The 22,517-nt window shown below is 42.0% G+C and overlaps 1 protein-coding gene across 3 annotated transcripts in view; it reads right to left on the bottom strand.

The window, feature by feature from the left end:
• The window catches only part of lrrc2 (leucine rich repeat containing 2), a 59,137-nt gene that overhangs the window by 24,464 nt on the left and 12,156 nt on the right, over nt 1-22,517 (bottom strand). For 2 of the 3 annotated variants that reach the window (XR_010020656.1, XM_063069190.1), the window contains exons 2-5: nt 19,418-19,572; nt 16,764-16,989; nt 15,113-15,269; nt 5,882-6,018 (exon numbers count right to left, since the gene is read on the bottom strand). Coding sequence is in view for 2 of the 3 variants with exons in the window: in XM_063069190.1 (XP_062925260.1) it covers nt 5,882-6,018; nt 15,113-15,269; nt 16,764-16,989; nt 19,418-19,542 (645 nt within the window). In the remaining variant the exon portion in view is untranslated. The remainder of the gene's footprint in view (nt 1-5,881; nt 6,019-15,112; nt 15,270-16,763; nt 16,990-19,417; nt 19,573-22,517) is intronic. The other variant, XM_063069191.1, reaches the window with a different exon arrangement.

The raw sequence follows: 22,517 nt of genomic DNA, 5'->3' as shown, positions 1-22,517 counted from the left end.
CAGTTGGAGCATTGTGAAAACCTTTAAGGTCTTTTGCAAACATGTGAACATCAAATGCACCATGATAGCCCGTAGCTCTGTAAATCCACCCAACACTGCTGTCACTTGCCTCCTCCATGGTATCCAGATGCATATTTTTGGATGCAGTCTGCACTGATTTATGTCCGATCTATGCTCAGCATTTTCATTTAAAACATGACCTGTAAAGACTGGATGCTAGGGTTCGACAGCCAAGACTAATTATGAGATGTCCCTCTGAAAACAGATTACCTTTATCAAGAACGCAACCTGTTCATGTGCTAACGTACTCTGTCTCATCAGACGCACCCTCCTCTGTTTCACCTTAAACTCTGCAGGGTGGACACACCTTAGTTGTGAAGGAGTGAAAGACGCTAGAAGCTCTACGTGTCGGTCAAACGCAGGACACTCGACTCAGGCACAAATCCCAGTGGCACACCTAGTCAAGGAGAACAATGTTGTCACCACGACAACCTACAAAATAAAGCTCAGAGGTGAATAAATCAACATGAGTCTGTGAAGGAGGTGGAGAAAGGCTGGAGACTGCAGAACTGCATTTTGTTTTTTTTTTTGCCTTGGTACAGAGTTGATCCGAGTCCCGTTGTAGTGAAAAGTGCAACTTTCGTCTTGAGACAAGGGATGGTGTGGGTATGATGCAGATGTTTTGGTTGCCTGCAAATATTTTTGGAAATGAAGCCAGGCTGTGTTGAAATTCACTTTTCTATGTGTTTGATCAGTGAGGTAACCTGGCTCGGTTTCTGCCCAGCACTTGCACAGTAACACTCTCATCTGCTGGGCCGAACTTGCCCTTACCTTCCCTTTTGACTCTTCCCACTTTCTACATAGAAGCATACTGTGTACCCATGGGCATTCACATGGGCCCCAGCTACAGTCCTTCTGTTGGCTATGTGAACGGCTCTTGTTCCAAACCAATTCCGGCACACTCCACCCCCCAGGCCTACAACCCTGCCAACTCATTCCCTGCTACATTGAAACCTGTATCGGTGTAGCCTCCAGGACTCATGCAGAGCTCATCAAGTTCATCACTTTCGTCACCAGCTTCCACCCTGTCTCACGATTGCCTTGGTAATTTCTGGATACCTTCATCTCCAACTCAGACGGTGGACTAGCCACTAAAATCTATAAACATATTGAATTGAACAGCTACCTTCTCCCAGCCGACCTCCTGTAAAGATACCACCTCTTTTCTTTGTCCCTGCCACATCTGCTGTCAACCCAAGGCTTTCTGCTCCAGGCCTTCTGAGATGTCTTCCTTTCCAGAGGTGTGGCTTCCTATCTACCTGAGCTGATGGAGCCCTCCCATGCGTTAGCCCCACTTCCTGTGTGTCAGCTCTGACAACCCCCTCCCCGTCACCCCAGAAAGAACAGCAATAGATTGTTCTTTTTCCTGACAACACATTTCATAACATATGCCAATGATATTAAACCTGATTCTGAGATTCTAATTTTGACCTTAGTCCTCACCTTTCGCCCCACCTGCCTCCCCATCCAACGCAATGTCTTCCTGGCCTTTCTATCTACTCCAGTGCCAGCCACCACCTGTCACATCTCCCCCTTCTCTCTCCAGAACCCCCTCTCCCTCTCACCCACCTACCTGCTTGCTACCAGGAGTGGTCTCCTTGGGACCACCTGGCCTGCTCATCCACCTCACCCAGCCCTCCCCTCCCCTTCCCTGGCATTTACCCTCGCAACCAAAGGAAGTTCCTGTCCCCTTACCTCCCCCCTCACCCCCAACCAGGGATCTAATCAGCAGTTTCAGGTGAGGTAGTGCTTGCCCCTCTTCTGATCTGATCTACTGCATTAAGTTGAGACATTGTTATATGCTGAAAATCATCTATGTACCCCCTCGAATCTGTAGTGTCTCGATCCAAAGCATCACCTTACATTTTTTTGCCTCCATGCATGCAACTTGACCCATTGGATTCTTCTAATGTTCTGCAAATGTGCCAGTAGCCCCTTCAAAAACTCATTGGATAGTTATTTGTCTGAAAAGCAATGAAAGACTATCAGGGCTTTTTTGATGTCCCTTTGATTCGCTGCCACCACTGCATTTAAGGGAGTGATTACCACTGAGTACTGTGGGCACAGATGTCAGAAGCATATACAGTACCTCATACCCATTTTTTCTCCGTTGCTTCCCATGTATACTCTGACACTGTTCTGTGTCTCTTTCTGCTTTTTGTATAATGGTAACAAGTGTCAGAAACAATATTAATGTATTGCAACGGTGAGAACATTTTCCAAAATGACAGGCATGTTTAGAATGTAATAAACAAAAGAGATTCCACAGATGCTGGAATTCCAGAGCAACATTTCCAGAACAATATTTCCGTAGATGCTGCCTGACCTACCGAGTTCCTCCAGCATTTTGTGTGTTGCTTTCAAATATAATGTTGGTTTTGGAAAATGTATGTAACTGCCCCCTGCAGGGAACCATTACCATTTGGATATTACAGAAGAACCTTTATAAAATACTTAATGGACACCTATGATCTGTATTAATATAGTGCAAGGATTCGTAATCCTCTTGATATCAGGGCATCAGCAAAACAGCTCATCTCTTGTCAAGACCTGCTTTCTGTTTCAGAATCAGAATCAGATTTAACATCACTGGCACATGTCATGAAATTTGTAGTTATGCAGTACTCTACATTGCAATCCTTAATAATAAAAGCTGTAAATTACAATTAGTGTATATATATATATATATATATACACACACACACATATATATATGTACACACAAACACACACATACATACATATATATATATATATATATATACACACACACACACACATATATACACACACACACACACACACACACACATATATATATCTAACACGTTAATCAAGTAGTGCGAAAAGAAAAATGAAAGTAGTGAGGTATTGTTCATGGGTTCAATGTCCATTCGGAAATCTGATGCCAGACTCTGTTTGACAACAGAGAAACAAAAAATCTGCTGGAAGGACTCAGTGGGTAAATCAGTATCTGAGGGAGGAAAGGAATTATCATTGACATTTTGGACTGAAACCCTGACGAGTCCTGATGCAGGATTTTGACCAGTAAAGCCAACAATTCCCTTTTTCTGCAGATACTGCTTGACTGCTGAGTTCGTCCATCAAACTGTTTGTTGCTTCAGATCTCAACATATGCAGTTTCTTGTGTCTCCATTCTGTTAACGTATGACCTGGTTTCCCAATCCTGTTCTGGTACCCTATTATCCTTGTGTTCAGCCTTGCAGAGTTTCAACAGCTTAGTTACCATTATTTGCACTAATATAATCAATTGTTGGGCATTCAGCTGCTTCAGCACTTCAACTATTGAAGATAATGTCACTGAGGATTCAGTTTACTAAGTGAGAATTCCATCTGAATGAGTCCTTGCAGGTATTTAATGGCTTGGGAGGAAGAAAACTGGTCAATGCTGCGCTGTGAAAATGAAAATGCGGGATAAAACAAACTTGAAACCAAGAAAACCCGGCTCTCAGGATAGTGGTGTGTGTGTTCCTGCAGGCAGACTCACTCTGGACCAAATTTAACAACACCCTTTTCTCTAGAATTCTCCTTTCCTTTCTCTCTCCACTGCCCTCCCTCGTCTCTTCCCACCCCTATAACTGACTCACCAACATCCAGCCGGTATCATCCACCAGCCCGCCAGGCACTGGACAACTACTCCCTCCCTGTCTGAGAGAGTACAAGGCCAATGAGGTCCCCAGGTCCCAGTTTCAAATTCCTTGCCAGTTGAAACTAACTCTAGTCCTTTCCGTCCCACCAACACACACTCAATACCACAACAAAACTATCCGACAAAAATAACCTACAAAGAGCTCTTGCCGACACACTCAATCCTGCCAGGTACTGACAGGTTCAGCTGTTAGTAGTTGGCAAGAGCCCTTCAACGCACATCTATTGAGCAGGGCAGAGTGAGCTGTGTCCGCAGATGAAACCAGTAAGACTTCTCAACACAGATCATAATCATGGTTAAAGAAGTACTGTTCTAGGACTTTTGGAGAATTACACCTGTTTAAAAAATGTAAATTACCATAAGAAGCATGTATATATTCAAAGAGTTAAATCATTTAAGTAGTTCAGGAAGAGAAAAAGAGTAGCGAGGTAGCATTAATGGGTTCAAAGTCCATTCAGAAATCTGATGGCAGATTCTTTTTAACCATAGGGAAACAAAAACTCTGCTGGAAGAACTCAATAGGTAAATCAGTATCTGAGGGAGGAAAGGAGTTGTTGACATTTTGGGCTGAAACCCTGCATCAGGATGTACTGATGAGTCCTGATGCAGGATTTGGACCTGTAATGCCTGGTAGGTTGGTAGATAGCCCTATCCCATCCACCGACCTCCCAGGCACTGGACAAGTCCCTCTCCCAGTCTGAGAGTTGCAAGGCCACCAATGCCCCCAGGTCGCAGTTCCAAGTTCCATGCCAGATGAAACTAAGAGCAGACCCTGTAGCTCCTTCCGCCTTACCCGCACACACTCAATACCACAACAAAGCCATCCTACAAAAATAACCTCCAAGGAGCTCAAATCTCTTGCCAACACACTCAATCCTGCCAGGTATTGACAGGTTCAGCTGTTAGTAGTTGGCAAGAGCCCTTCAATGCACATCTATTGAGCCGGCCAGAGTGAGCTGTGTCCACAAAATGAAACCAGTAAGACTTCTCAACACAGATCATAATCATGGTTAAAAAAACCACTGCACTAAGATTATTGGAGAATTATACATGCTTGAGAATAAAAGAAAAGAAATAACATGGGTAAAAGCAAGATTTTGTGGATTTAATTATGTTGCACTGGAAATGTAGTTTTTGAACAGAGCGAAGACCTGATCAGAAAGGTTCAAAAAAGGTGTTGTTGGCAAATTGGAAGAGGCCAAATGTCAAATAATTTTGGAAAGGATACAAAGGTAGGAAATGGGAAATAACTTGGAACAATGTTAGAAATGTTTTAAAAAGCTTTGAGTTATTTTAATTCTTTTTGAATTTTGTTGTGCTTATTTAGACATTGAACTTCCACATTCGATCACAGAGTTGCAGAGAATTGTGGACTGCATCACAAAAACGAACCTCCCCGCCCCCCCATGGACTCTGTCTGCATTTCCTTTGCCTTTGGAAAGCAGGCAACATAATCAAAGATGTCTCTCACCCCAGACAACATCTCCTTGCCACACCACCCCATCTTCCATTGGGCAGATGATACAAACGATTGAAAACACACACACACAGGCCTCTATCCTGCTGTTATAAGACCCTTGGACAGACCGCTTGTTCGATAAAGTTGAATTCTCGACCTTACAATTCACCTTGTCAAAGCCTTGCTCCTTATTGTCTATCGGCGATTCACTCTTTAAGAACTGTAGCACTATATTCTGCATTCTGTTATTGCTTTTCCCTTTGTACTACCTCAATGAACTTGTGCTCTGAAATTGCCTGTATGGATGGCATGCGAAATAATATTTTTCTCTGTGTCTCAGTACTATGACAATAATGAACCATTTACCAATTTTTGGAGAATTACACATCTTTGAAGGTAATAAATGTGGCATAGATCAATTAATTAAATCTTTGAGTTCCTGTTTTTATGTTTCACTGGAAATCAGAGTAACAAATACTAAAGTTGTGAAGTTACACAGCACAGAAACAGGCCCAATTCAACCATGCTGACCAAGTTGAATAGTTCCACAATGATACACTTTAAATGAGCAATTGAACAAATCAATGCTTCTGTAGATGCAAACAAACAACAGGCATGAATTCAACAATACCAGTGACATGATTAAGAGTCACACCGATCGTTAATGTATAGGCATAATGTAAAAGTATTACCTCAAATGGGAGCTCTTCCAGCTTCAGGTTACTTGCTAAATTCAGTTTCTCCAGGTTCTCACAGTTCCCAAGCTCTGGTGGAATGGACGTAAGCTTGTTGAAACTAACATTTAGCTCTTTCAGTTTGGTCATCTTGCCTGTCAAAACACCAGACATTTTGGCTTTCAGCACCTTAAATCTGTGTAAATGTAAAAAAGTACTGCACTGGGAAGTCTGCTAAGAACCAGACAGCAAAATTTTATTTACTCTTAGTATTTTTTCTCTTTTCCAAATTCCTTCCCTTCATTCCAACATTCCTACCAGAAGGCATGCATCATGTGACACTTTGGTGTCAGTGACAAACTGAGTACCAGCATGATCACCCTTGAGTTGAAAGGTTGAGGGCTTAGACACACCAAGGACTGAAGCACACAGCTCTAGTCTGATATTTCAGTGCAATGCTAAGGTGCTGTCTTTCAGAGATGCCCACGTGCTTTCAGGTAGATACGCAACATTCTCAGACATTTTAAAGAGATTTACATCCGAGAAAGTACTGCATGAAGTGTAGTTACTATTCCAGGAATGTATGAGCCAAAGTTGGCTCTGAAAAGTCCCATGAAGTACAATGACCAAGGCAGGAAAGTGAGCTGGGCACTGATGGGCCACGCCTCGCAGTCACTACCTACATCAGCTTCATGTCTGAACTCAGTGTTTGCAGCCACCAGCATGGCTCCTGGTAGCACTGCTAATTCTCTTCCGTGTGGAGCACTGGGCAAGCAAACAGTGACCATTTGGCAGATGGTGGAATGGAACCCTGTGCCATCAGAGGACCCTGTCAGGGTAAATGTTAGTCAAGACCAGACAATTGGGAAAAGTTGAAAAAGTATCTTAAAAGATTGGAAAACAATGTACAAATGTATTACATCTAAATTTAAAAGTATGTGACACACACAAAAATGCTGGAGGAACTCAGCAGGCTAGGCAGCATCCATGGAAAAGAGTAAACAGTCGACGTTTCAGGCTGTGACCCTTCAGCAGGATGGGAGAAAAAAAGACGAGGAGTCAGAGTTAGCTGGTCGGGGAGGGGAGAAAGAAACACAAGGTGATAGGTGAAACTGGGAGGGGGAGGACTGAGGTAAAGAGCTGGGAAGTTGACTGGTGAAAGAGATACAGGGCTGGAGAGGGAGGAGTCTGATAGGAGAAGACAGAAGACCATGGAAGAAAGAAAAAGGGGGAGGAGAACCAACTGGAGGCAATGGGCGGGCAAGGAGATAAGCTGAGAGAGGGAAAAAGGGATGGGGAATAGAGAAGGAGGGGGATGAGCCATTACCAGAAGTTCTAGAAATTGATGTTCATGCCATCAGGTTGGAAGCTACCCAGATGGAATATAACATGTTGCTCTTCCCACCTGAGTGTGGCCTCATCGTGACAGTAGAGGAGGCCACGGATGGACATGTCGGAATGTAAAATTGCTGTTAGCTAATTAATAACATAAGCATAAAATGAAATAAAGAAAAATAATGTTAAAAGCTTACCTTCTAACGGAAGGTCAGTGAGGAACCAGCTATGACTGCTGTAAAGCAGAGGCAACAGATATGAAGTGTCTCAGGCCCCTCAGATTGTGGTGAATCCAGAGACAGGGCAAAAAGTCGGTTCTGCGTATACTCAACATATTCCTGATTTCTGTGCTGCAGTGTTCAGAGTCCAGAACATGCTGCCGTGCACACTGCAGTGAACTAAAGGTTCTCTACAGTCTTCCCAGCTCACTGTCAGCACAGTACCACACAAAGTTTTATGCAGTGATTTTATGTGAGGGATAAATATTGACTGAAGGCACTTCTACACACTTCATTAAAATGGTAATTTATTATTCTTTATAAACAATCAAATATTTTATTTCTATCATGGGTTGAAAGTAATTTTTGCGTTACTTTGTTTATATGAAAAACATTGCAATTAGAGGAAAATTTATTTTGTGGTCAAAATAAGAGTGGCTTGCATCTTTGCACATGAAGCACTTGCTGTGTTCACACTTGACTTGTGTTGCTTGATGAGTGAATGAAGGGAGAGTGGAAAATATTAGATTGGCTTTGATCTTATAAGAATTACAACAGAGACGTCAATAAACACACGATGAAGCAAAGATTAAATAATTAGAACTGAGTGACACATTGAACAACTGTTCTAAAAGCTCCCAAAATACTTGAATTGTGCAATGCTTTTCACAATTCCAGGTATCTAAAAGGTCAGTTCAAAAATAATCTTCATTAAATAAGTTAGTGTTTCGGCCACAAAGAGATATGAATAAATTTGCGTCACTACATACACCTCGTGATTGGAAAATATGTCTTGTGGTCACTCAAGTACAGAATATACAAGTAAGTAAAATTAAATATCATAGCAATTCAATGGTTTAAAGAAGTGAGTATGCCATGCCTTGACTACAGAAAATAAGTATCAAAAATCTACACAATAATTAAAGCAAAAGGGAAATAAATTATTAAAAGGAAAGGAATACTCAACTTCAGATGATATATCAACTGTGCATTTCATTCCAATATAGTGGAGATTTGCTAGATTAATGATGTATTTAATTAACTGATATTAATGAAACATAAATGATTAAATGTGAGATAGATAGCCTCATTGTATTGCAACATTGCATTTATCTACTGCTGGCAGATTTAGCCTGAGGGAAAGGGAATTATTGATTCTGTTATTAGCTCATGTTGGAGAGAAAGCTCTAAAACAAAAATCAAAGGGACACAGTAAAGATCTGAACTAAATAGTAATTGCACATTTATTTTCTGTCAATATGCTGTCCCCTATAATTCAACCAGCACAAGTATTTTAATTAATCTCTGACTATACAAAACTTGATTTTAAATGTAAGATAAATATATCTTAACTGGGTGGTTTGGAATGTAATCTAAAGCAGTTAGTTATCAGTGCTCCCGATGTGGCCCCCTTCACATTGGTGAGACCCGTGGTAGATTGGGGGACCGCTTCGTTGAGAACCTCTGCTCCATCCTCACAAGCGGAACTTCCTGGCGGCCCATTATTTTAATTCTGATTCCCGTTCCAACATATCGGCCCATAGCCTCCTCTTGTGCCACCCTCAGGGTGGAGGAGCAATACCTTATATTCTGTCTGGATAGCCCCAACCGGTGGTATGCATTGATCTCTCTTCCTGGTTAAAAAAAAAATTCCCTCCCGCTTCACTCTTCATCTATTCCCCACTCTGTCCTCTTACCTCTTCTCTGCCTGCCTATCACCTCCCCCTGATGCCCCTCCTCCTTCTCTTTCTCCTATGGTCCATTCTCCTCTCCTATCAGATTCCTTCTTCTCCAGCCCTTGACCTTTCCCACCCACCTGGCTTCACCTATCACCTTCTTGCTATCTTTATTCCCCTTCCTCCACCTTTTTATTCTGGTGTCTTCCCCTTTCCTTTCCAGTCCTGAAGTAGGGGTTTGGCCTGAAACATTGGCTGTTTGTTCATTTCCGTGGATGCTGCCTGACCTGCTGAGTTCATCCAGCGTTTTGTGCGTGTGGATAAAAGCCTTGGTCCGTGGGAAAGTGGTCATACGAGTGTGGTGCGACAATTAGTTCCTTAAGATTAAGGAAGAGGAACTTTTGCTTCTCTTTGTTTTTCACTGTCCCCTGGTAGAATAGGATAAGTATTTAGATCTTTGCTCTTCACCAGAGTTTAATTAGGCTTCAGGTCCCCATGTGGGACTGTCCCATTAATGTTCACCATACAGAATAACAGATGAAAAATGAACATTCTGTATGATTCTCCTACCATCCATCAAAGATTGGCACCCCAGAGAACTGCAAACCTGCTGAACTCAATGTGCAGCTGCCACTCAGTGGCCACTTTATTAGGTACAGCTGAAGAACCCTGTGTGGTCTTCTGCTATGGAGCCCATCTATTTCAAGGTTCGATGTATTGTGCATTCAGAAATGCTCTTCTGCACGCCACTGTTGTAACACGTGGCTACTTGAGTTCCTCTCAGCTTGGCCATTCTCCTCTGATCTCTCTCATTAACAAGGCATTTCCACCCACTGAACAGCTGCTCACTGCATTTTTTTTTTGTTTTTTTGCACCATTCTCTGCAAACTCTGGAGACAGTTGAAAATCCCAGGAGATGAACAATTTCTGAGATACTCAAACCAGCCCATCTGTCACCAACAGTCATTCCCTATCAAAGTCACTTAGATCGTATTTCTTCCCCTTCCTGGTGTACCTAATAAAGTGGCCACTGAGTGCATGTTGGGATTGCTGCCGAGGACTGACTTGCTCCAATGTTCCAGTATTTCCAGATAGTCCACTAAAGTGCTTATCTCACTTCTTCTACGCCTTCTATCTATTTTAAATGTGTTTCTGGGACTGTTAGAGCCTGTGATCTACAACTTGAAGATCGATTGCGCTATCTGGGGCTTTGCTGTCTCGGAGCAGATTCCAGGGGGTGAACAGCCACGAGGCCTGGAAGCTTAGAAACGAGGCTCGAGCCTATGATCAGCTCCACTTTTCACCAATCTCACCGATTAAAGCATCGAGGAAGGTTGAGACATCAAGGTGAGTGAGTGTTCAGTGCCATCTGCCAGCCTCTCTCTCTTTCTGCTGCTGGAGGAGGGTGCCAGCGTGCGACGGTTGCTCGCTCCCTGCTCTTGGGGGAAGGCCCCCGCGTCTGGGTGGTCTCTCTCTCTCTCTCTCTCTCTCTCCCGTAATGTTGGAGGATGCTACCGAAGTTCTGGGTCTGCGATTTATGAATTGGCCTGTGGCTTTCTTGGACTCTTTCATTTTGTGTCTTATACTCTATGTTTCCACACGATCTTTCTTGTTTCTGTTTGTGTGACTTGTTTGTAGTTTTTTGCATGTTGGGGATTTGACCTTCTTCGTGATATTTTTTGCGCGTGGGGGTTTTTAATGTTTTTCTTTGAATGGCTACCACAGAAGACAAATCTCTGAGTTGTATACTGCATACATACTTTGACAATAAATGTACCTTGAACCTTGAACCTTGGGCTATTTGGAGCCAACTCAAGCACAAATGGAATCCATATGTCTTATTCCAGTAGCAGGCTGTTCATGGCACACATGGACTTGCACATATGCAACGGTGGGAGATCATGGACAAAGTTCCTTTATGAATAGTTACTCATGCAAAATCTGTTCTAGCACACACAACACTCTGAGTGTTGTGCACATGGGATATCACACACTCAGGGCTTTGTACCATATTGATCAGTAGTGCCTCTTCACCATGCAGAAATGTATATTGGAGAAATTCTAGCCATGAAATTTTTCTTCTTGATGGAAAGCCAGTATACTGGAAAATCCTTAAATCCTACACAAGGACTATTCCTCCTGAATCTCATTGCTTTCTTTTACATGTACTGTATGAAACTCCTTTTTACCAGGCATCTCTAAAGATGCCTCACTAACAGCCACTGGACTCAGCGGTGAGAAAACCACCTTTCTCAAACTCTGTACGTCTATAGACAATAGGTGCAGGAGTGGGCCATTTGACCCTTCGAGCCAGCACCGCCATTCGCTGTGATCATGGCTGATCATCCACAATCAGTATCCAGTTCCTGCCTAGGGTTAGTATGACTTGCGTCCCTCCAAAACTGGGAAGTTGGGATATTTCAACCACCTGAACCCCGATCTGTGCAAATAATGTGTAAATACTGCCCTCATGTAATTAGCTACCGGAAAGAAATAACACATCGTACACTGCATACAATTATAAAGAACGTATAATTACAAATGTCAACTTTACTAAACAGTTAATAGGAAAAAGAAAGGGAAAAAATTAAAATGGACCCATTACAGTTAATCCTGTCCAAGTGTGCACATAAGTTGGAGCTCATCTTGAAGCTGTCTTTAACCCATGCACTGGACTCATGGTCTATGTGAAAGCACACACCACCTTCCAACTGTCACTCGAAATCTACCTTGACCAAATGGGTCTCCCACAGGAGTGATGGTCCTTCCTCCTTGAAGCCATTCATCTGCACAGAGCACCTTGTGCAACAGGGACAGCATCCTCAGCCACCTTCCCTCCTGTCTTCCCCCAGCTCCCGCTAAAGATACCTCAACCCACGCCAGTATTGTCTCCAAAACCTCTCAGCCCAGCGTACTCTAGAACCTTCTCTCAATTCCACCATTCTGATTGGCTGACACAACATTCCTAAGTTGAACAACATAGCCCCTTATCTTTAGCTCAAATCCAAACATCTAAAAGCAGAACAGACTGCTCTTACAGAACTGCTAAAATGAAATGCATACAGCATAGCAGTAAAAATCTTAACCAGGGCATTATATGTATATGAAATGTAATAAATAAACTTCCAAAATCACTATTTTCTAATTCAGGTAACCAAATGGGAACTGGGAGCAGCAAATTGCATATCTGATTAGTATATAAAAATTGAGTAATGGATAAAGCCTGGCCATTCTTATATTCACACAGCATTCATTTGTGCACTTGACTGTGAGAAGGTTAGATGAATTGTGGGGGGGGGGGGGTGGGTGACATTGTTGTCAGTGAATGTTTTAATTATCATGTTAATGAATGGTGGCAGATGTTTGTTACATGAGTATACGTAGGGGAAGTACAATGACCTGTGCCATGTAATAGTAGGTTGTATCCATTGGGTAACACTGAGTTATATCACCTGAAATACAAGGGGAACGCTATGTCATTGTGATCCGATGCTATTCATTGAATATAAAATCAGAGTTCCCTAACCACCAATACTGCACAAGGGGAATTTGTCAGGACAAGGAACGTCCCATCCAAACCCACCCCCTTCCCTTCGTTGATGTCTTAATGCCCCTCTTTGATTTCTCCACAAGCCCCTCCTCAAAATTCCCCTTGACCTTCTGTCATAACTTTTTGATCCTTCACAATCATCTCCTCAGACATCCTTCCAAGATCGTCTCTTCAGCATCTGCTCCTCATACTCTGATGTCAATCGTTTCCATAAGAGCACCCGCATCTTTCCCCAAACACGTCTCGCCACCTAATTACCTCTTTGGGACCTCAGAAGTCTTCTCTCTGCCCATGACAACCTTTACAGACATTTCCTTGGGTATTCCAGTTATATTCCCAGCAACTAATAACCCCTCTATTATCATTCATTTCTTTGCCCATCCTTCTCCCTCCAAATCCGCTAAGCTGATAGTCCTCACTCCAAATACCCCCTCCAATCTTCACTATCAATCATCTATGTTCATTCAATCTATTGTCCAACAGATTTGCTCCACAAATTTCCATCCTCTGCAAGTAGTCTGGAAAAGCCTGGTACCAGGAACGGTGTTAAGAGCCTACCCTATATATCCAATTATAACATAATCAGGAAATATCCAATGCCAAACGATACCTGGAAAACAGCTGTCACAGTGAAAGGAGCATTGACGTGATACATGATTCTCTTTCCAAAGTGTTGTCTAACCTGCTGAATACACTCAGTATTCTCTCTTTTTCGTTTTTGCACCCAGTTATGGGAGATACTTTTACTCCTCTCCGGTAGGTTAATGCAAGAAAGAACCAAGTTGAAAATGGGAGTAATAGAAATATTCCTACATGTTCATGGTCTCTATAAAATTACATTGATTCAAAGCAGACATAAACCTGCCTGCTTTAGAGGAGCAGAGAACTAACATCAATGACTCATGAGAAAATTAGTGACCTCTATTCCTTACTGTTTAGTGGTAGCATGGCATTATAGATAGATCTCCACTGAGGAAGCTGTTTGTAGACTCCTTTATGCTCCTTCCCTTGCTGCATTAAAAGAATAGAATGTAAAAAGTGAGTATGTATTTCTCTTGGCAAGTGAGAAAAGCCCAGCCACCTGATTCAATAATCTGCTGGAGGAACTCAACAGGTCCAAGGAATAGTTCATATTTTGGGTCAAAGTTACCCAGCATCAGGACTGAGTATGTGGAGGGAGGAAGGCAGAAGGGGAGAAGGGGAAGGGAAGGGAAGGTTGTGAGATAAGGATCACTGAGGATGGGTGAAGGATGATGGGCAGATCCCTCACAACCATCCATGGGCCTAAACAGCCCTCCTACGAGAAGCAAGGATTCACATGCCCCTGCTCCAGCCTTGTTTATAGCATTTGGTTCTTCCCTTGTGGTTTCCTCCACATCAGCCAGACCATGCATAGACTAGGCAATCAATCTGAAAAGTGGCAGTACTCTGTCTCCAGTGGCCACCCCAAACTCCCAGATGCATGCCTTTTCAACTCCACTTCCTGTTCCTAAACCCAACTCACCTGTCTTTCCCCTTTCTTCCCCACAACCAGGGTGAGGCCCAATGCAGACTAGAGGAATGACACTACATATTCCACCTCACGTTCCAATCTATATCCCAATGCTGTAGACATTAAATTTCCAATGTCAGGAAATGATTCCCTCCTGTGTTTACCCCCTTCCCCTCTCCTCCCAGTCTACCTCCAGATCTTCCTGTTTTGTCCCCTTTCCCATTTCCTCTCAGGCTCCCCATCATCCCCATATCCCCCTGTTCCACCCATTTCTTACCCTCATATTTTATCCACTGGACTTCTTTCTAACCTATCTGGTTTCATCTGCTCTTCACCTCTGCCCTAATGGTTCCTATTATCACCTTCCGTACTGCGAGCCCTTTGCATTCCTTCTTATCATGGGGCGGCAGCTGTCTCTACCTCCTCCCTCCTCTCTCCCACCTGTCTCCATCTGCTGTTTTACTGTTGGCTCCACCTCCTCATCCACCTACCTGTGATTCCCAGCTTCACCCTTCCCTCCCTTGTCGAGCACCCTCTGCCCCGTCATTCTTCACCCCTCCTCAGTCCACCATTTACTGACAGGCCCCAGTCTCACAACTCCCCTTCTCCTCATTATACTGGCTCTCTTCACTCTCCACACTCAATCCTGATGCAGGATTTGAACCTGAAATGCTGCCATTTCCTTCCCAGCAAACCTTCCCCAACGCACCCCACTCCGCACAACCCAAAGCTATTTAACCAGCCAGGTTCCTGTTCATTGCTCTAGGTTCTAATATCTGCAGACTCTATCTCTAGTTATACAACCTGCGTGAATTATATTTGAGTAATTCATAAATAAATAGACTAACTTCAGTGTTTACTTCACAGAAGTATATAATTTAAAGTGACAGGCACCCAACTTACCATGTATGTATAAACCTGAATTTAAGAACAGATTCAAACCCAGTTCCTCAGCAAAATGTTAGTGGTTTTTTTTACCTATTTCAGCTGGAAGCTCCTTGATACAATTCCGGGATAAATCCATTACAATCAGATCCTGGAACATGGTAATGAATGATGGAATGATTTCTATGCTTGTTTTCTTAATATGCCACTCTCTGAGATAAGTCTTCTCCATTAAGGAATCAGGAAGCTCCTGCCATAGGTACATAAGGTACAATCACATCAGAAAGTAAACTACCTCTGAACTGTCTGGCAATGATTTGGATGCAATTGGTTCATTTCCTTGAAGCAGTATGATGTGCTAATTGTGTGGAATAGCCAGCCCCGTAAATGACAGCTATGTCTGCTCATAATTCTCCAGTAAGTAGCCTTATTTCTTAAAGGGTGCGTTATGTTAACATTTATAAAATATCAAAAATATTTTATGATATTTTTAACTCCTTAAATTTGAATATTTCCCCTAACTCCGAATTAATGTTAAATGGCTACATTCTCACTACAGTCTCCCTAATGTTGCACCTTCATTAATTTGTTCTCCTTACCTGAGCCAACGAAAGCAAGGGATATATTCTAATCATTTCAGTAAACTGTGAAGCCAAGTAAGAATGCAAGTACAGTTAATTGCTGAATTGACATTGATGCAATAACTCCATGTGGTTCAGCTAAATGTCTGGACGTTATCTACAACATCATAGCTCCTGCACCTATGTCTGCCTACAGGGCACTTTCTCTGTGGCTGTAACAGTATATTCTGTATTTTACTATTGTTTTTCTCATTGTACTCGACAATTAATTGATGTGCCTATATTGAAATGATCAGCCCGGATGTCACACAAAACAAAGTTTTTCACTGTATTTCAGTACGAGACAATAATAAACCATTGGCCAGTTACTGTTACCGTCTGATTATGGTTCAAAGCATCATCACTGGAATTCAGAAGAATGAGAGGGGATCTAATTGAGGCCTTTTGAATGTTGAAAGACCTTGACAGAGTAGATTTGGAAAGGATGTTTCCTACGGTGAACAGGTCTAAGACCAGAAGACACATCCTCAGAATAGAGGGATCTCCATTTAGAATGGAAATCAGGGGGAATTTCTTTAGACAGAGGGTGATGAATCTGTGGAATTCGCGCCACAGGTGGCTGTGGAGGCCAAATCATTAAGTATATTTAAGGGCGAGGTTGATAGATTCTTGATTAGTCAGGACGTGAAGGATATGGGGAGAAGGGGGGGTGGGGATTGGGGCTGAGAGGGAAATGATTCTGCCATGATGAAATGGTGGAGCAGACCCAATGGGCCAGATGGCCTAATTATGCTCCTATATCTTATGGCCTTATGGTCTTACTATCCAGCACAGTCAAAATGTGGCATCAACAATATTAAGACAGAACAGACCCTCTACTCAGATGGCATATGTAGAAACTTTGCCTAACAGATTACAGATGCTGTGGTACAAATTTCTTATTTCTCGAAAAGTGCGCATATATAGTCATATGTTAAAGGAAAAATTATGCAGCCAATATATACTAAACAGTGGATTCTGTTTACCCAGATTATTGGAGTTGCCTTAATCCTGATTTAACTTGGAACTTCTTTTGACTATTCTATTGCATCCCATTCTGTAGCTGGATACAGAAATAAATCAATCCACTGTTCAATAGGAAGTAAATTCTGTTCAACACAAACCTTCCATTCCATTCCTTGCAGTTCAAAAATAAATCTTTTGTCCTTTGTTATGGTGTTTGTTGTCAAGTCCAGAAAATTTAGGAGCTGAGTGTTCTTTCCAAGTTTGCTTTTTAAGTGTTGCATTTGAATGTGCATTTCACCATTCTTTCCATCTTTACCCCGCTCAATGTAATTCTTAATGGCTCTTCTTCTACGTTCAAGTCTCTGTGTCCATTCCTCATTGATCCTTAAATAAGAGATAATCAAATGAAATTGAGTCTTGTATTATTTATATAAATTAGTGCAAATTTTAAGGCTTAATTACAGATGTGTGACTGTTGGCAAATTAGTTCTGATGTGGCATATGTGTACACGCATAGTACAAGTTATACTGCTGCCACATTGATCATAAATAACAGAAAAATGACTATCTTTTGATCCTGCCACAAGCTCCATTCCCTTCACCTCTCCGCCTATTAGAGCCTGCATTGTAATAAAACAGGTATAATTTTAGCGATCCTGTAACAGGAAAGTCATCATTTAACTGGAAAGAATGCAAAGATTGACAAGGATGCTGCCAGGACTTGAGGGTCTAGGTTATAGAGAGAGGCTGAGCTGCCAAGGACTTCATTCATTGGAACATAGGAGGTTGAGGGGTGACCTTGAAGAGGTCACCAGGGGTATAGATAGAGCTAACATACATAGTCTTTTTTTGTCCAGGAAGGTGAACTAAAAACTAGAGAACATAAACTTAAGGTGAGAGGTGAAATACTTTAAAGGGATCTAAGAAGCAACTTCTTCACACAGAGGATGGTACATATATGAGATCATGAGACATAGGAGCAGAATTAGGCCACCTGGCCCATTGAGCCTGCTCTGCCATTCAATCATGGCCGACCCTTTTTTCTCCTCCTCAGCCCCATTCCCTGGCCTTCTCTCCGTAACCTTTGATGCTGCATCTGATCAAGAACCTATCAAGCTCTGCCTTAAATACACCCAACGACCTGGCCTCCACAGCTGCCTGTGGTAATAAAAAAAAATCCAGAAATTCACCACCTTCTGGCTAAAGAAATGTCTCTGCATCTCTGTTTTAAATGGACGCTCCTCTATCCTGAGGCTGTGCCCTCTTGTCCTAGACTCCCCCACCATGGGAAACATCCTTTCCACATCTATTCTGTCTAGGCCTTTCAACATTCGAAAGGTTTCAATAAGATCCCCCTATATGTACATAACATCTAAAAGACACTTGGATAAGTACTTAGATCGGAGTAGTTTATAGGGATACAGTATTTAGCAAACATGGGCAGATCTAGGTTGGTGGGGACCATGGTTGCCATGGAAGAGTTGGGCCTAAGAGCCTATTTTCATGTTGTGTCACTCTGACGCTATAACCTTATGAATGATGACAGGCCAATTGTACATCATGAGCTCTGTCTCCATTTTCGGGATCTAATCAAAATAGTTCCTCTGTCTAAGATATGTTAATGAAAGCTCCATAGCGTCATAATTCAACAAATGCCTTTAATCTGTAAGCGAATGGCTTTAAACAATTAAACATTAATCCTTTCAAACTTCCATCAGTGAGAGATTAAAATAAGATTCTCAGTGAGTCGAACAGCACCTGTGGAGGAAAAGGGGATAGTCGAAGTTTCAAATCAAGACCCCCACTGAGGACTGAGAGTGTAGAGGGGAGGCAGGAGCTGGCAAGCGATAGGTAGATCCAATTGAGGAAGGGTGATAGGCAGGTGGAACCATTTGTTGGAGGTAAGGGTAGAGATGACGATGGGAGGTGATTACTTGAGATAGCAAAGGGCCATAGATTATGGAATCTGATAAGAAAGGAAGTTGATGAATGGAAGCAGATAAGGGAGAGATGCTGGGTAAATAGAAACAGTAACAGGGGGCTGAATGTGAGCATAGGGGACCAAGTAGGTAGTGTGTATGGATGATAGACAGATGAACCCAGATAGTGGGGGGGTAGGAGGTAGGGATATGGAAAGAAGACATTATGAAAGGTTGGGTGAATCAGGAGAGAGAAAGGAACAGAGGAGTATGGGTTACTTGAATTTGGACTATTCAATGTTCGTGTCATTGGATTTAGACTATCCATGTAGAATAAGGTGGTGTTCTCCTAGTTCAAGTTGGCCTTGCCCTGGCACTGGAAGAGGCGAGAGACTTATGGATTAATGTGGGAATGGGGAGGGGAACTGTAATGGCTAGCAATTGGGAGCCTCTGTGGATTGAGCACAGATGTTCAACCAAGATGTTGCCCAGTCTGTGCTAGGTCTCGACAATGTAGAGGGGGCCATATCAGAAACACTGAATAAAACTGAACAGATTGGAGGAGGTACATCTACCTCATCTGGAAAGGCTGTTTAGGTCCCTGAAAGGTGGTGATGATGGGGTTGCACCTGCCTTGGTTGCAGAGGAAAGTGCCAGAGGACAGAGAGAGATGGGTAGAGAGGGATGAATGAAGCAGGGAGTAACTGAGAGAGTCATCCGTGCTTAAAGCAGAAATGGGCAGGGAAAGAAAGAGAAACAGAAAATATGTTTTTAGTTAGCAATGCAGATCATGACCATGTTACTATTGAATTGATTTTAATAAAGAATTTGAACATTGTTTAAAGAGCAATACAGTACAGTTTACTTTAACGTAAACCACCAAAGGAACTTACTTCACTAATGCACTTCTCTCCTGCCTTTCCCTCTCTTTTTTTTGCCGCTCTTTATGTTTTTTTATTCTTCCTTCCCAAACACATCTTACAGAAGACAGGTCAAAACCAACTACAACAGGAGCCATTTTGGAGTCTTCCAATTGTTGCTGTACACTCTGCAGTTAGAACAATACGAAAAGGATTGAACAATTCGGATTCAAACGCAAGTGAGCAATCAGGAGCAAGGCCCTTCCATGAACGTGATTAAACATATTTATGACAAAAACATACTCCGCTGAAGTGGTCACTTTAGCTTCTTAGAATTTGTATTTGAAAAAACTCTCCTTTCTTCTCTGATTTTTCTACTCCATACTGGTATTTACCCTAAAGCAGTCTTGCCATTTGGAGTATCTGCCAATCTTGCATTACCCGATGCGCACTAAAGTTCATGACTTGGTGAGTCTTGCTTAGCTTGACCACAGAGACCTTAAGTCATGATCTGATTCCTATTGCAAGTTTAGCTCAATATGAATCAGAAATCATTCCAACAATGTTACACCTGTAAAGTAAATTCACTCTAAGACAATCAATTTCTGGACTCTTCAAGTCAAAATATCAACATTGACAAATAGGTCTTATAAAATACTGCAAAAGTTTTATATTCACCATAGGCTCTCAAACTTTTTCCTGTATTATATCCTAAGGATTAGAGTTTTATACCTGAATAACAGTGAGAGATTTGGGCTCAACATGTGTTCAAAACTGTTTTGATTATTTTACAAGTTTTTGTAATGCACATTTACATTATAACAAGCATTTTACCTTCAGAGAACAATTAGGTAAGATATGGTTATGGGCATTTGTTAGACTGATTTGCATTTAAAAATTGTTTTGTACTTTTAAAGTGGTAATCACTGAAATAAAACTACGAATTTCTGGAAATACTCAGCAGGTCAGGCCACTTCTGTGGGAATAGACGCAAAGTTAATTTTTCAGGTTAAATAATAGCTTTATCGTTGTCCACCTTGAGTCATGCTCTCTTTGTACTATCCCAGGGTACATAGCCATATATGATCATTCACATCAGTAGACCTGTCTTTGTAAGTTCAAGCCTGAGTCCAGACTGTGTACAGTTCTGGTCACCATGCTAATGGAAGAGCATAGAGTTATACAGTAGAGACTCAACATCCTAGGATAGTATGTTTCAGAAAAGAAACTGCATAGGCTGAACTTGGTAGAGGAGGCAGAGGGGGGATCTGATGGAGGTGAAGTATACAAACTTGAATTGCCAAAGCATACCCCGGATCAAGTGGCAGTAAATGGCATTTACTGTACATAGATAGGTACCTGCTGGTTGGCAGGAAATGGGATTTACTGTATATAGATAGGTACTTGCTGGCTGGCAGTAAATGGGGTTTACTGTATATAGATAGGTACCTGCTGGTTGGCAGTAAATGAGATTTACTGTATATAGATAGGTACTTGCTGGTTGGCAGTAAATAGGGTTTACTGTATATAGGTAGGTATCTGCTGGTTGGCATGGTCATCACGGGTTGAGGAACCCGTTTCTTTTTAGTATCTGTATGCTACGTTGACTTTGGAACATACAAATGTTACAACAAAAATGCAGTTTCTCAACTCTTTTTCACTAGTAAAGTAAATTATGGATCATCTGTGTCTCAACTACATTTGCTCCAGATCTCCAATGCCCTCAAGCTCAGAAATGAAAGCTTCAGTTGAGCCATTTATGAGGGGAAAAAAATCAGTTTTCTACTCTTTTTGTGATGAATTTCTTCCTTGTTCTCTCACAAATGGGCTAAATTTATGATTATCCCTCCTTATTCTGGATTCATTCAAAATAGGGTAAAATCCTCAGTATCTAAAACAGAGGCTCCTAATCTGGGGTCCATGGACCCCACAGTTAACAGTAGGGGTCCTGGCAAAAAAAAAGGTTGGGAACCCCAGATCTAAAATTAAAAACAGAAAATGCTCAGCAGTTCAGGCTTCTGTGGAGATCGATACATGTTCAATGTAATAGAACCGTGACAATTCAAATATCAAAAATATGGTTTAAGTTGTAGAGAAGAAGGGCTGGAGAGAACAAGGGAGATATGTATGGTGGTGGGGGGGGGGAGAATCAAGGGAGTCTAAATGACACAAATGACTGGGAGGTGTCAATGAAGGGTTTCAATCACAGGTGGACAACGCCTAGAGGAGATTTAAGCAGAAGGAGGTGAATGAAAACAGAGGAAGCAGGAGAAAGTAATGATGAAACTGCAAGATACAAACTTGGGAAAGCAAAACACTTTGTATGCTGGAGACTTGAAATTTAAAGAACATACCAGGAAACATCTACAGGGTAAGAGAAAGAAAAATAGAAGACATTTCAGGTCATTGACCAAACACTAGGACTTCCCACATTGTAAAGGCTGGACACCTGAAATGATCAATTTCATGTTAAGTTCTGAGGATTCAAATGTGTCTAGTCAAATGATGCCATTCCTCAGGCTTACAGCTAATCTATTGAACGGTGTGAATGTCAAAGACAGAGAGGAGAGAATGGAAATGTGATGGAGAATTAAAGTGATAGGCAACTGGAAGCTCAGGGTCCTTGCAGACTGAATGGAAAAATTCTGCAAAACAGTCACCAAAAACTGTGTTTGACCCTTCCAATAACAACCAGTGAAAACATACTAAGCTGCTTCATCTGATAGAATTCCCATAACTCAGTCCTTCCTAATTTGTGACCAAATTGTTATTCCCAAGCCACAACACCTAAATTTGAATTTACAAAATTGTGTAATATTTAGAGATACAGCATAGTAACAGGTCTTTCCTTCCGGCCCATTGAGCTCGCGCCGCCTGTTACACCCGTGTGACCAATTAACCTACCCACCCAAACATCTTTGGAATGTCGGAGGAAAGCAGAACACCCAGAGGAAACACACACCATCATGGGGACAACACACACACTTCTTGCAGAGAGTAGTGGAATTAAACCTAGGTTGTTGGCACTGTAATAGATTTTAATAACTGCTATGCTACTGTGCCAACCTGATACATTAGTGTAGTTTGGGGGATATTAATCTGCAGCTCTTCACTTGGACTTCCCTGGAGAAAG

This window comes from Mobula hypostoma, chromosome 16, assembly GCF_963921235.1.
Source record: "Mobula hypostoma chromosome 16, sMobHyp1.1, whole genome shotgun sequence".
Taxonomy (NCBI): domain Eukaryota; kingdom Metazoa; phylum Chordata; class Chondrichthyes; order Myliobatiformes; family Myliobatidae; genus Mobula; species Mobula hypostoma.
This window is presented reverse-complemented; position numbering and strand designations above follow the sequence as displayed.